Here is a 14,939-nt window from a genome sequence, read left to right as displayed (position 1 = left end):
ATTTCTTGATAATTTTCTCTGTCTGCCCATTTTGGCACTTACTCTTTTGATTTGGTAGCTACCAGAAGCCTAAGTGGCCTTCGTGAACAGAAGGACTGGTTTAAGATGGTTTCCACTTCTGAAAACGGGCGTAGGAATACTAAGTCCTCATTGATGGAATATATTTTCCTTCCTGTCTGCAGCCCAGCCATCTGCAAATGAAACAAACACCACAGAAAACTTTGGGTCATTGGCAGCATCTCTGAAAGTTCAGGCTCCAAGGTTCAAGTGTTCTCTACTTACAGACGTTCCCACGACTACTGTCATATGGAATACTGTATATACAGTGTTGGCTCATCCTTAAAGTTGTCTGCATTTACAGAAAACAACGAGATTCACCAATATCTGTACAAGTATACCACTCCACAGACATATCTTACTTTGCAACAGATGTATCTTTGTACTTTTCTGCTACAATTTTTTTAATAGGGGACTATGGCACAGGGAGCCAAGAACATAGTTTTCAACCACTAGCCATGCAAAGCCAATCTATACCTAGCCAAATAGGTAAATGTAACCTGTTTTTAAGCGGTGGTAAAAACCTGTCTCGGCTTTAACTGAAGTTCTGGGTCTTCATCAGCCTAAAAAGCTGCAAGATTTTCATTTTAATTCCTAGCTTTTGTGCCTAACTCTAGTTATTTGGCAATGGTCACACAGGAAGTCACAGACAGACTGATGACAGAATTGAGATCCCTTATTCTACCCCCTGGATGATAACCCTAAACATAACTCTTGATGATCTATACCAGTTAAAACGTGACATAGCAGCATTTAAACTTGGTGTTAGGATATCAAGGAAATATAAAATTCCCTTTAATGGAGTAAAAAGAAAAAAAAAATATTAACCCTTCCCAGGTTAGAGTTCCTATGGCTTCAAGGTCCAGCAGTTGGCCTTTCTTCTAGATGTGACAAACCCTTTTCCTGTTCTGCCTCCAATCCATTGACAAATTTCTTGACTTGGAAAAAGAAAGTCTAAACAGTACTACCGCCACATATGAAATTTGACCTGTTGCAAAAATGAACCTGAGAATGTAGGAAAACCCTGCTGACTATATCTATGTATGGCTTGGCTTTTCTTAAATGTATTTTGTGGTCTGAAAGTCAGAGATCAATTTACCTACAAAAAAACTACACGTTTTTGCTCAACTCAAAGCTATTAAAAGGAAAAACTACAAAGTGCTCTTCTTGATTTAATTCTCAAGCTCTGTACAACTGACAACATCCTCTTGTGTACCTGGAAATAACATTTTTCATCTTTCTCTTTTTTTGTAAATAATCTCTAAAATGGATAATAGGGATAAACAGCAATAGAGGTTTTGACTTGAGATAGAATTTGACAAACTTTGGTTCATAATTCAATGGAAATGTTTCTGCTATTTGCATTTACTTATACTGATGAGCTTATTATAAAGTAATAATTATTATATAAATTTCTGAAGTCATTAAATTTTCAGCTTGATTTTCCCTAAGTACTTCATGCACCTAATGTATGTGCAATTAGCTAAACTCTTTGCATACTTGCAATCATTCTAGCTGTGGATGACCTCTTTATATTCCTAACTTTTTGCTTGTGCATATGGAACACTTCCCTGCACAGATAATCACAGCAAATCCATCAATGTACGAGGTACAAAATCACATATTAAACCCTACAAACCAGCAACTTTCAAATAAAAATCTGCCACTCTATTGGGATATAACTAACCAGGCTAAGGAAGACTAGACAGTATTTCTTTAAGATTAAAGACCTACAGTTTCATACAGCTTCTGAATAAGGGATGCTCCTTATGACAACTCAATGCACTTGTCTGGATCTGGGCCACTGTTTTTTCCCAAACGCCAGCAGTGTGCTATTTGCTATTCATCTGCATGGCCACTGGCCAACCGGCTGCTTGTTGAACACACTGTTCAAACACCAGACATCTGCCTGTCAGTTGGCTGTTCAGAGTAAGGCAGCAACCATACCTCCCAAAAGGATAATTTTTTTCACTGTTGCTTCCTTCTGATAGAGTATCATTCATAAAACAGCTCCAGGATTAAAACTTGTGGGAATAAACCCAGCTACAATTAACCTGCAAGTGAGCTGGCTTAGAAAGGAACATAAGGTATAAACTGAGAAGACACTGACTCTGAATGTCTTTCTGAAGACACGTGAACTTGAAACAGGCATGGGATGTGCCGCAGTCCACATAGATCAACCACTGCTTTATGATTTTTGTGACCCTCCATCTAGGTGAGCTGAGCAAGTCATAGGCAGCTGCTGCTGGGAGCATGGGGGGACAATTCCCACCGATTAGAGTCCAGGGCTGAGAGCTGCTCATCATTTAGGATCAGGAGAGAAAGTGCATGAGTAGCACCCACTATGGCACCCACTATTCTATCTAAGGGCCAAAACTGAGAAGCTGAACACACACATCAGGCAAAGAGTTCCCAAACTGCAGTTCAAGTACCCTATCAGTACAGGAATTTGATCATGGAATAGTTTGGGTTGGAAAGGACCTTTAAAGGTCATCTAGTTCAACCCCCTTGCAATAAGCAGGAATATCTTCAACTAGATCAGGTTGCTCAAAGCCTCGTCCAACCTCACCTTGAATGTTTCCAGGGATGGGGCATCTACCAGCCCTCTGGGCAACCTGTTCCAGTCTTTCACCACCCTCATTGTAAAAAATTTCTTCCTTATATCTAGTCTAAATCTTCCCTCTTTTAGTTTAAAACCATTACCCCTTGTTCTATCACAACAGGCCCTAAAAAGTTTGTCCCCACCTTTCCTGTAGGCCCCCTTTAAGTACTGAAAAGCTGCAAAAAGGTCTCCCTGGAACCTTCCCTTCTCCAGGATGAACAATCCCAACTCTTTCAGCCTGTCCTCATAGGATAGGTGCTCCAGCAGCTCTCTGATAATTTTTGTGGCCTCCTCTGCATGTCTTGATTTTTGTCCCTAAAGAGCGTGACAGCAGGCACAGGGTCTCTAAATGGCCTACAGCTGCTGAGCCACACAGAACTACACACTGGATATCTTTCTAGTATCACAAAGCAATTAAAAAAAGCCCAAGAATGTAATGAAATGCATTAATGCTGGACTTTAGGTCTTTCCAGAATGAGCTGACAGCCCTCTGGTTCAGAGAAATGCACATTTAGTTCTTTTCTGGAGCAATATTTTAAGTCAAAGTTGAAAAGACGGGCTCATAGTCATAGATAGTTTGTCTTGGAAGATCAAGAAAAAGATTCCTTAGAAAATTGTGTGCTTCTGTTGTCTTAAAACACAACAGATTTGCAGGATATTCCACAGGCATCCAGCCAAACAGGGGGCAGAAGGATTATCTGTCAGGCAATGGTTTACAGCAGAGGTTTAGATTAATAAAATTTTTGGCCAATCTATGTTGATTTTGAGCATAGGATTGGTTTCTTTGGTGACCATAAAACAAATGAGAATCAGGAATACTGAAATAATTTAATTCTAATATTAAACTTCAGTTCAAAATTCCTTCCCGTTTGACATTCTCAAGTTGCTAAAATTAGTCTGTCCATTTCAGCTGTTTGCACTGGGCGAGTCATCCAGGAGTCATCTGTAGCCTAAAGCAGTGATAAACAAACAAATGTGGACATTAAAAAATTCTGTAATGGTTGTCCTGGACTTTTAATTAGAAGTACTGCCTGTGTGCTGACACAATTTACTGTGAAACCCTGGACAAGTCATTTAGTTGTCTCTTATCTTCACAGGTGCTAAAAGGCACCTAAATAGCTTTCATAAAATAGACTTTCAGTCTGTCTGCACCTTATTTCGGTACACGGAGGATGACATTATATTATCCACTCAAGGGTTCTGTATGGATAAACAAATTATTATGGAATACTCAGATTCTATGACATTTGGACCATCTATGTGCCTCAAAGAAAAAAAGCAAAGATAGTCTGCAGAGGTCTTAAAAAATGCCAGAGAAATGAGTGCATGCCTTTAAGGAGAAAAATACAAATCAAAAATAGAGCTTTCACTCAAATAAACCTTTTTCTAATTGAACATCTTTACAATCCCAAAACAACGTTACTTTCCCTCCCTCCTCCAATGTAAGTTGCTAATGAACCTGAGGTATGCTATCATCACACACAGACACTGCTGTTGTCCTATCACATATTAAACATGTTCAGCAAGTCACCCAAAGATGTCAAAACACTTAGCAATTTGCAGAGACAGTTTATTACCACAGGAATTGCAGAAGTTACCCAATTTTCTAGCTGCCTTTAAAATGAAACAGACCTTAATAGGACGGTTTTGTACCTTTTCAAAGCATTGAAATATTCTTAGGCACCAAAATCAAAATATTTATGAGTGTCAGGTCGTACCTCTGCAGAAGACCCTCGTCGAACTGACTTCACCACAATTGCTTTGTTCTTTTCTTCCATGTCAAATCCGTAGTCATCCTCTTCTGGTAAAATCTTAAAAAGAGCACAAGGTAACGCTTCATAAATATGGAGTTAGCTGAAAAGCTGAACGATGGAGATGTGAAATTGGACTTTTCACTGCAAGCTATGATTGACATAGACTTGTAGATCTTAAGAATGAAAGGCAACATCAGGTCATTTGGTCTGATCTCCTACATAACATAAGCCATAAAATTTAATCTAGTTATTTTTCAATTGAGCCCTTGCTATAGTAAAGCAGAATTTCCAGGGTTATCCAGTTATGATCTGCAGTCCTTAAGAAGTGAAGAACCTACTCCTGCTCTTGAGAGTTTGTTCCAATGGTAAATCAACTCTTCTATTAGAAACTGCATTGGGTTTTTAACTCCTAGTCCTTCATTCCTCATTAGATCCTTCACTTCTAGGTTATGGAATTCATCAATATTTGGTATTTTCTATTGGTGAATATACTTACACATCAAACTGCAGTCATTTATTTATTTTTTAAAATGCATCCCACATATCCAGTAATGAACAATTTATGAGTCCTCCTTAGCTATCGGTTTCAGATAAACTGGAGATCTCAGGCCTATTTCTTACAGATAAAGCTACACACTACGTAAATGACATCATAACAGTTGGTCTGCTGACTAAAATTCTGGATGACCAGTGAGAGAACAATTTCTGACATCTATAGGTTCTTCCCCTAGAGTCCAGGCACATGAGCTTTGTATTAGGGAAAAAATACAAGACTCATGTCATGTGCTCAGTTTGTATTTTTTATGGTTGACAGAAGACTTGGTGGTTCTTAGTTCTGGGAATCTGCTTCCTCTTATTTGACCTAATAGAGATCACACAGACCTGCTTTATAAATATTTTTAAAAATCATATCAATCACGGCAAATATACGTTTCACTCATCCTTTTCTAGTGGTTTATTAACAGTGGAAAAAAAAGCTTAACAACTCACTTCCCATCTAAAAAAAATAAAGCAAGCCTGGCCACTGGTAAATGGACAAGGGGAAATTCTACTAGATAAACATCTTGCATTTGAGCAAACACTACACATTTAAGAACCATCTGATAAATTAGAATTGAGTTAAAAGGAAAAATAAAGCTATCTATAACCTAGCATGCCACTGGGCAAAAAAACCTACTGAGTATTATTTCCTTGATTCAGATGATTACTGCACTATTTTAAAATACTGTCCTTTTTTTCTACTGAAGCCAATGTCATCAGCCTATAAGCTTTGTCCTTTTACAGGAATTCACCTTAGAAAAAAATCAAAGAAATAGAATAATGCTTTCTTGCAGGAGCCATACAGCCATGTTAAAATAATGCATGACATAATAGATCTGCAGGGAAAAAATCTTCATCAGATGATGTTCAGATTAAATGATGGAAAGGAAAGTAAAAAGACTGAAAAGTAAGTTTGCCATTCTTGGATATTTCTAACAAAATATTTTTAGAATCAATGCTATTTATGCAAGTTTAATAAAAGGAGATCTTAGAAAATCGGGTATACCACTGGTTAGATTTTTAGTGTTGCACGTGTAATGAGTTTCAGCCCCACACAATGTGTACTTTTATCACTTCATATTTCGGATTAAACAGAAAATTTCTAGGATAGCTCTCCCATCCAATTCTCATTTTACATTTGAGTGGACTGTGTAGTTTCTTTTGTTGGATTTTGAAAGCATACGTGAAAAGATATTTAAAAATTTCGAGACTGTGATTTGCTAAACTTAAGAAGCCAGCAGATACACAAACTTACATGATCTCTTGGGTGCAGCTACCATTACTATGCATGACTATCATTTTTAATTACCTACCTTTTTCTGTTCATTAGTACCGCAAAAATGCATCGGGTTTGAAAGCAAAGAACCAAAACACTTTTAAGAAATCCCAAGTGCATCAACACTAGGAACTTTATCACCATGTTGTAAAGAAAGAAATCTTACTTTCCGTATACTGACTCTAACTGTACTGGCGACACTCTCTTATGAAAAGGTAGACTAAGGATAATAGTCAAACTGCAATCCTTGGAGAAGGCTATGATTCATCCTTTATTATAAAGTAGTACCTTGCAATTCCACAGCTGAACATCATTCATCCCTAAGGAGTCCAAAGCAATTAACTAACTTGCCATCTACAAGAATTACTTCTGTGCCCCTGAAATCCAATCAGTTTTTTGAACATAAGGCAGCAGCTGTTTAATCGTGAAAGACAACCACGTTAAAAAAAAAAAAAAAAGACCATATGAGAAATAAGCATGTTTAATCAAAACCAGAGGGCAAATGTAGTCAGAACATATTCAAAGAGAATTTTGGCAGAGATGAGAGGGAGGAGAGTGGAGAGAAGAAAAGCTGTGCAAAGAAAGGTCTGTTACACCGCTATCTTGTATATTCATTAAGCATTTTTGGCATGTGGGGCACAATGCTTGTGTGTTACCTCTCCATTTCTGCCCCTTCCTGCACAAGGAGGATTACGGAGTCAGAAAACGCTTGTGGCATGGGGATGCTAACTGTCTGTGAAGGGAGATTTGACAGATTTCCAGGAGCAGAAGACAGATGTGAAGTAGCTTAATGCTCAGCTGTGGGGTAGCTTCCAGCATTACATCATTCTAATGTCACGAGAGCATGACTTTAATGCACAGGGTACAGTGCCCAGTTTACCCACCACACTTGCTGATCCCTGCAACTGCATACACATAAAGGTCCTTGGCTTGGGTACTACGATTTCCCCAGTGAAGGAGGTGAAGGAACTGGATGCATTTTACTCTCGGCAGCCTCCCCAGGCTGCTCCTACTGTTCATGCACAAGCAGGAACTCTCAGCCTAAGCTCCTGCAGACATCAACAGCAGAAGAGGAAGCATAGGCAGATCGACCACCATTTCCCAAACTAGGGCCCCGTATGCACATCTTTCTCTCGCAGCCTTCCCTACAGCTCTCCAGCATAAACTATTCTCTGTTGGACACACTTGAACAGTCTGACTTGGTTAAGTATTTCTTAAGGAGCAGTGGCTTATCAGGTAATGTCAAGTCTGAATGCTTCACAAAACTGATGAGGCTTCTGTGGCCCTCAGCAGCATCCATTTGAAGAGAGCTATTTTCCTGCCACCTCATCTCCCAGGCTATTCCAGTCTCCCCTGCCTTTCTAAAGTCCAAAGCTGTGCGGCACTAAAACAAAATTTGAAAAGACAAAATTTCTTTCCAATGAGAAGCTCCAGAATCTAAGCCAGCCCTACAGCTATTGTCTTTAAAGGTATGGTTTGCCATATTAGCAAAATAGGCTTAATATATACAAAATGATTCAAAGTTTCTTCCCGTTTGTGAGCTTTGAAATTGAGCACTGAAATGAAACTGTTCATTCTGAACAGTGAAAGATTTACAGCCTAAAGGATGTTTTTCACTTCAGAGTTCATTGCAATTTTTAAGTATAGGAATCCACTCAAAGCCCTTATCTGGCCACATACACCTGGAGGATGGATGCCTCGTTACTGACTTGCCAGCCTGTCTCCTTGGGAGATCAGAAATCCCTAGAGGATGGGCACTTATTAGTGGCTCTCTTCCCAGGGGTGTTTTAAATCAATGATTTAATTCTCAAGCTGCAATAGACTGCGGTACGCTAGTATAATGAAGAACAAAGGGAAGTCTCTTCTTTGCTCTCTCTCTGCTGAAATTTTGCAGAATTAAGTAATTTTATATTAGCAAAGCACACCAAAATAATTATCCTGGAATGATTAAAGGTTCAAAAGATTTTTATTAAGGACTAAGTATGGCTTTATTTGAGTAATGCAAACTACTATTATTTATACATAGTTAGAATAGGGAAAAATGTGCTTTATAGTTTTATGAGAATTTTAAGGCGGACACTATATTGGATTAGCTGGTTTAAAACAGACAAGACTTGAACTCAAATGATAATACTACCTATTATCTAAAAACTTGGTATCTGAAGCGCTGAATTATTAGGACATTTTCATTTTCAAAGCTGATTCTAGATGTAACAGCAGCAGCAAAGCCCTGTGGACAAATGCATTTGGCATCCTAATTTTCAGATGGTAAACTGAGGCATAGAGTGACTTAGTCACAGAATTGTCAGAGTTGGAAGGGACCTCTAGAGAACATCTAGTCCAACTCCCCTGTCAAAGCAGGGTTGCCTAAAGCACATTACTCAGGACTGCATCAAGGCGGGTCTTGAAAATCTCCAGAGAAGGGGACTCCACGACCTCCCTGGGCAGCCTGTTCTAGTGCGCTGTCACCCTCACCATAAAGAAGTTTCTCCTTGCTCAGGTCACACAGTGAGCTCATGTGAGAAGTTAAGCTAAACCAGGTAGCCCTGACTTCTGTGCTAAAACCACTGCCTGTCATTGAGTAAACCACAGTGCTCAGGTCCCTGCACGAGCTGAATTCCAGGACATGCAACAGCCCTGGCTGTGAACTGCAGTGGGACACGGACACTACTCTCTCCTGCAACTGCTGCAACACACTACTGGGAACAAGAAATATGGGATACCCTGGAGGAATGCAGGAGATATCACTGGAAAGTTGATGAGGTTTAGATGTACAGTCCAGATCTTCAATCCAGCATGACAGTTTTGAGAACGCTACATGAAATGTTCACAAGCATCATCTTTAGAAATCACTGGAAATGTTTTTCATTTGAGATAAGTAAGACACTAGAGTCTTCTGGGGACTCTAACACTGGATGTGCATTAAACCTCTCAGGCAACTTTTAACGGAGGCCCATCTCTATGGGCAACTGTCCTTGCCTGATATTCAGCTCCAAGCTACCGGCTTTAATTTGTGTCGTGGTTGGTTTGGGCTAACAAGCAGAGGTGCTGATTACAAGTTAAGAGCACACTGCAGTAACCAAGTCACAATGCTTGGAGTCAATCCAAAATCCAAATTCTCTTCAACTATGCAAAGAATGTTGTATATTTTTTCAGTTTATCAAGATTTATGTCTTTCAATGAGAAACCATTGCACAAATAAATGAGTATTAAATTTTGTTTGAAATGCATTTTTTCAGACTGAAAGCACTTTTTTCCTTGGCACTTCTAATGATGTATTTGCCAAAGCTTCCGTTGTTCTTTGTTTTCAAGGTCAAGCTCTCCAGTGATAGAGCAAACTTAGATGAAGGGGGCAGGGGAAGCTCCCCATTAAACAGCTAGGACTTCATGGCAGTAGAAAAGCATGTTTCAAAAGCCAGTGCTGAGGAAATTCCATTAAACTTCCTATGATGGGATCGGGGAATGGGAAGGATCAATGCCCTCTCATGAGTGTAAAGAGTAAGGATCTTCCACAGACAGCAAAGCCTCAGGATCCCAGCTGCTTATAATTGCTAAACAAAATAAAATAGAAGTCAGGCACAATTTTTTTTTTGTGGATAAGTGTCATGCATTTACTGTACTGCTATTTGTGGGTTCTTCATGAATGTTCAGGGGACTGCTAATTTGCTTGTGAAAATGAGGGCAACATATAATTTTAGCATGACTGCTATTCATTTGACAAAAATCTGTGCCCTCTATGTAGGAGATTTCTTACTCAGCACGTGCTGTTCATTTCAGAGTGTTTATTCTTTGAGATGGGACTGTATGTTGACAGAGGCTGACTGATGTATTTTAGAATGACAATAATAGTAATATTAAAATTATTCCTGTCGAAAATCCTTCAGTTAGCAAATTACGGAGTGACTGGAAGGACAAATTAGGGATTATGATTAATCACTAGTAAATAGTCCATGTGCAAAATCTGCTTGTTTGTTCTGTCTCTTTAGTGAATACTAATAAATGATTATTACATTAACAGAAAACAGAATCGAAGAACTTTAAATCCCTCATTTCACAGCTAACATACTACTGCTGCGTTTCAGCTTTTTAACAGAAGTGCCTTGAACTGACAGAAAAAAGTGGAAGAGACATACTAGTCAATCTGTTTCCTCAGACTGTCTTGTCTTGATAGGGTGGAAAATTAAAAATGCCTAAACGATGGCAGTTCCCACCAACTTACATGAAACTGATCTCTGAGTGCGTTGCAAATCACAGTAAGAAACCCCACAAAGTGTATCACCTTTTAACTACTTCCCTTTATCCAACAGCTCTCCATGAGGATAATCATATTAACCTGACACACCAGTCTCTGGCACTGGATGCATAGAGGAATAATTTTGAGGGACCATGGTGCTTTAAATATTACTTCTGGCCATTCAGACAAACAGAGACTGGTCTCCTGGGAGACATGACAACAGCGCTACTGTGAAGTTTGTGTGAACCACAGGAAAAATTTTCCCATATAATGGACCTCTGGACCTTTTCCAGCAATTCTGCTTTTGTAGTTTCTGACCCAAGTTTTTATCCTGCTCCTGTATTCTGCCAGTGTTCAAAGGCAGAAAAAGATGGGCCTGGAGCTGCTGGCACTAAACAAGGATCCTGGAAAAAGTATCTTACACCAATCCGACTACCAAGTCTAAACAGCGTTAGAATAATCCCAGTGCAGTAAGGACTGCGATGGCATTTAGTGAGGTGGGAATCTGGAGAAAATAGTAACGTTGCAAAAGCATGAACATAAAGAACAGTATTGTTTGGAAAATGGTTTCCATAAACAAAGTAAAGCTGATACTTAATCCAGTAATGCAGGGCATATTCATGTCACTTAGACAATGATGTCCTGAAATATCTGTGTTCTTATCACTCTTTTAACTTGCATCTGAACCTACCTCACATATATGGGTGTTTAAACTGTGTTTGAACTTGATGGCAGACCTTGCCCAAGATAATAGTGCCCGTTACTTTCTCCTCCACCACACCAACACTGTGGTGCTTGCTCTGTGAACTCAAGAAACTTATGGTGCCTGCTAAGCCATGTCCAGCTCCCAGCTCACTTCCAGACTCTCTCAAGGGCTTCGTGGGAATAGAAAGGGGTTGGGCTATGAACTGGATGAACAGTTGTATCTCTGAGTCTCCTCTTTTCTTGAGACCTATTAGAAAAAGGCAGGAATTGACTTGCATTGGCACGTATGTGTGTGTGGGCTGTGAATCCAAAGCTCCCAGGTGCTGCAGGATGGTCACCTGCTAGAGAAGGGATCCTGCAACTTACAGATTTCCCTGGCTACTAGAATAAGCCTTGTGGTCTTCCCAGCCAGAAAAGACAGAGCTACGGAAGTGGGAGCTCTACAGCAAAGTAGTTCAAGAATTAGTATTTATGCAGTGAAGAAAAGCCTAGCTACAAAGCCTAGCTGGAGGTGCAATTCTCCATTTCAATTCTACTCTGTTATAATTTTCCTTCTCATTCTCCTCTAATATAAAACAATACCAGTTTCATGGAAACTTCAAGGTTTACATTAATATATTTCTTACCAGAAGACTCTTTCCCAGGATGTTTTCCACAAGCTTGAAGTCATTACGTAATTGTTTGCTCTTGGAACTGGTGCCTTCCATCTCCTCATCAGCATAAAAGCGGAAATATAAGGATTCATCCTTAAATTCACTTTTCTCCAGGACTGGAAACCATATATATGAAATACATGCATGCATTTACATAGAGAAAGAAAGAGAGAAACAAAAAAGAAAGTTAAAGGAAATCCTAAACATTTCTAGAGTCTTTACAGAACAAAGACCAGATGTATCCCTGTCAGTCACCTATTCAGCTCTATATTTTTAAGCTGCTACTGTATTTTAGGGATATACTTTTCTTCACATAGTAGCTCATGATATGATGTTTGACCTCCCTGGCATGTAGAATGCATATAAAATGCAGAATATCCTCTTGGAAGAAAGATAGTACGCAATACCTTATGCTCTGTTCCCATGTCAAAATTAATATGGTAAAGCTGTAAAAGGAGCAAAGAGGGATAAAATGGCTGTTTAAAGGTGATGGCTAAAGGTAAGAAATGGCTAAATAGACTACAGTTTTTCAATCTAAAAAGGAATTGAGAGGGAAGAGAGATCTATAAAATGCTGGAAGGCGTGACAAAGTTCTGTGCCATGTTTTCAAATATGAGACCTGGGGGATTCAAATAAAAGCAGGAAGGGACAACTTCTTTATTCAACATGTACTTACACAAAGGAACTCCTTGCCAAAGGATGCTATGAATGCTGAAAGTTTACATGGGCTCAAAAAAGAACAAATTCTTTAAAGAATTTTCTTTAAAGAAAAGCAATTATCCTTACATTCTTATCAAGTACTATGCAAATTCTCTATTAGTTATTTACAATAATCTGCTCTCAAAATCACTATTCAAAATATAGAGAGCAAATGTTATTTATGACTAAAACTGGATGTTTCACCGAACAAACTGTGTTTTACTCTTAGGACTTTATATGTGCTATTTGATACTGATACAGATACGGGTTTTTTACTTTCCCAGTTTAGCAGCAGTATCACTGAGGGTGGATGATGTCTAACGTGGCAATTTGGCACTCCAGATTTGGAAGCTTCAGAGACTCAGCACTGAGGATTGTGCTTGCTGTCCATTGGCAAGTACTAGGCAATTGTACTTTGTACCTGACATTTCTTGGTGATATTTCAGGACAGTACTTGGCTATGGATTGGTCTGATGGCTCTGGAAGAGATGCAGTGAAAAAACATTCCCCTTCTAACTTGTCTAATTGCTTCAGGGTTCATCATAACTATTAGCAAGGGAATTAATTTGGGAAGGTAGCAGGCTTAGACATTTTGTGTAAGCTCAAAGACTGCTTTTTGGAAGGACCTGCTGGGATGCCTGCAATTGTATAGATGTCAGCATGTATGGCACAGCTACAGAAAAAGGATTTTCAGACAGTCAGCTAACCTGACTGAATTAAGAGCGCCTTTAATTGGCTGTGGGAAGTAATATTGATGCATTACCATGATGCATGAAGCCATTATTGCAGAGTCCAACACCCAGTGCGACAGCTTCCTCCCGAGTCTGACAGTCTCCCTAGAAACAAGAGGATAAATATTACATCTCAGGCAACTTCCTAAGATAAATTATTCCCCTTCCTCACTGCATAGCTTGTGGCTCTGAAATTAGCAGGATGCTCTTTGTAGGTAACAATAGCAAGAAATTAAAATAGCTACCCCGTTGCCCAAATCCCTTTCATCCCTATATATAGCATCTCTTGCCGCCTACAGGAACTAGGCAAAGACCAGGATTCTGCAAAGAAGGTGTTTAACCCATGAAGGGTTATCTGCTACCTCACTAAGAGCAGTTGGTCAGCTCATTCCAGCAGGTAGAAGACCTGCTGCTTTGGCAGAGGAGCAATTTCAGCATATTACTTTCAGTCCTATTAAATTAGAACTTGTATCCTGAAGAAGTATTATAACCTTCTTTTTTGCTCTCCACCTGGAGAGCTAGATATCCTGAACCTCTAGCAGCAACTGCAGAGTAGCAGACTGACTTTGTTTTAAGCAAACCAGCTTGCAGACCAGGAGCCCTCTGATCCTGCCAGCAGAACATCATCAGTGTGGGCTTCAAGTCCTGCCAAGGAAAGCAGTAGCTATTTGCCAGGTACATACTGGCAAAGAACACAACTATGGTATGAAGATACCATTTAAATACAGGATAAACCAGGATCAGCTCTTGCCAATATCAAGGCATGACATTTACAAATTGAGAACTAAATACTGTTGTCTTGGTAAGAAAAAATCAAAGCTGGAGGAATTGCATGATTGTGTAATCACACAAGGAAAGCCCAGATAAGGGCTTTAATAAACTTGAAGTTTAACTAAGCTAATTTCAAGTCTTCATAAGTCCTTCCTCATTTTCAACTTCTTGTCATGTGACAATTCTCAACACTCATGTTGTGTTACTTTATGGGATAAATGGGTAGTTTATTTTACAGAGGCCGGGACTTAAAAATTTAATTTATTCTTTCAACTGTAAATAAACTGGAGGAGAAATGCCTTTTAATGTTACTCTCTTAACTTCTAGGAATCTACTTTTGTTTAAGGTAACAAAATCTTTGTGTAGGAAGACACTAAACCAGACTTGGCTACTCCTGATGATATTAACGTGGCCTCAAAACATTCTCCTAGCAAAACAGCGTTCCCTAATTATAAAATATAACTTAAAATAGACCTTTTCAGCTCACCTGTAAGTAGTTCTAAATGTTATTTGTCCAAACACAATGAAAGCAGTAACAAAAATCTTAAAAAAAAGAACCACTTAAAATCAACAACTGTAACAGAATGTGCGTCTCCCAACTTTTTCGTACAGAAATTGGATGGGAAACTAGATACACTAATTTTGACAAGATAATTTAGCTTTATTCAAATACAATCACTGAATTTGAGTCAGCAGAATTATAAAAACAGTTTACAGTCCGTAGCATAGTGAAGAATCATGTCCAAAGCACACTGTTGTTATTGCTATTACTACTGCCACCACTACTATTATTATTATTGTTGTCTAGTTCTGGTAATGATACGATGTCTAAAGCCCTAATCATGGCTCATGGCTGATTGTTGTTTAGATGCATAAACCCAGCAACTCCGAAGGTCTCTGACCTAGATTGTGTACAA

At 39.0% G+C, this 14,939-nt stretch overlaps 1 protein-coding gene across 2 annotated transcripts in view; it reads right to left on the bottom strand.

Annotated features, from left to right (window-relative positions):
- Positions 1-14,939, bottom strand: part of PREX1 (phosphatidylinositol-3,4,5-trisphosphate dependent Rac exchange factor 1) — a 164,117-nt gene that overhangs the window by 27,413 nt on the left and 121,765 nt on the right. For both annotated transcript variants that reach the window (XM_074157699.1, XM_074157700.1), the window contains exons 15-18: positions 13,284-13,356; positions 11,795-11,937; positions 4,378-4,470; positions 43-191 (exon numbers count right to left, since the gene is read on the bottom strand). In XM_074157699.1, coding sequence (XP_074013800.1) covers positions 43-191; positions 4,378-4,470; positions 11,795-11,937; positions 13,284-13,356 — 458 coding nt within the window. The remainder of the gene's footprint in view (positions 1-42; positions 192-4,377; positions 4,471-11,794; positions 11,938-13,283; positions 13,357-14,939) is intronic.

Source organism: Numenius arquata, chromosome 12 (genome assembly GCF_964106895.1).
Source record: "Numenius arquata chromosome 12, bNumArq3.hap1.1, whole genome shotgun sequence".
NCBI lineage: Eukaryota > Metazoa > Chordata > Aves > Charadriiformes > Scolopacidae > Numenius > Numenius arquata.
Note: the sequence above shows the minus strand (reverse complement) of the source record. Positions and strands in the feature narration are given on the sequence as shown.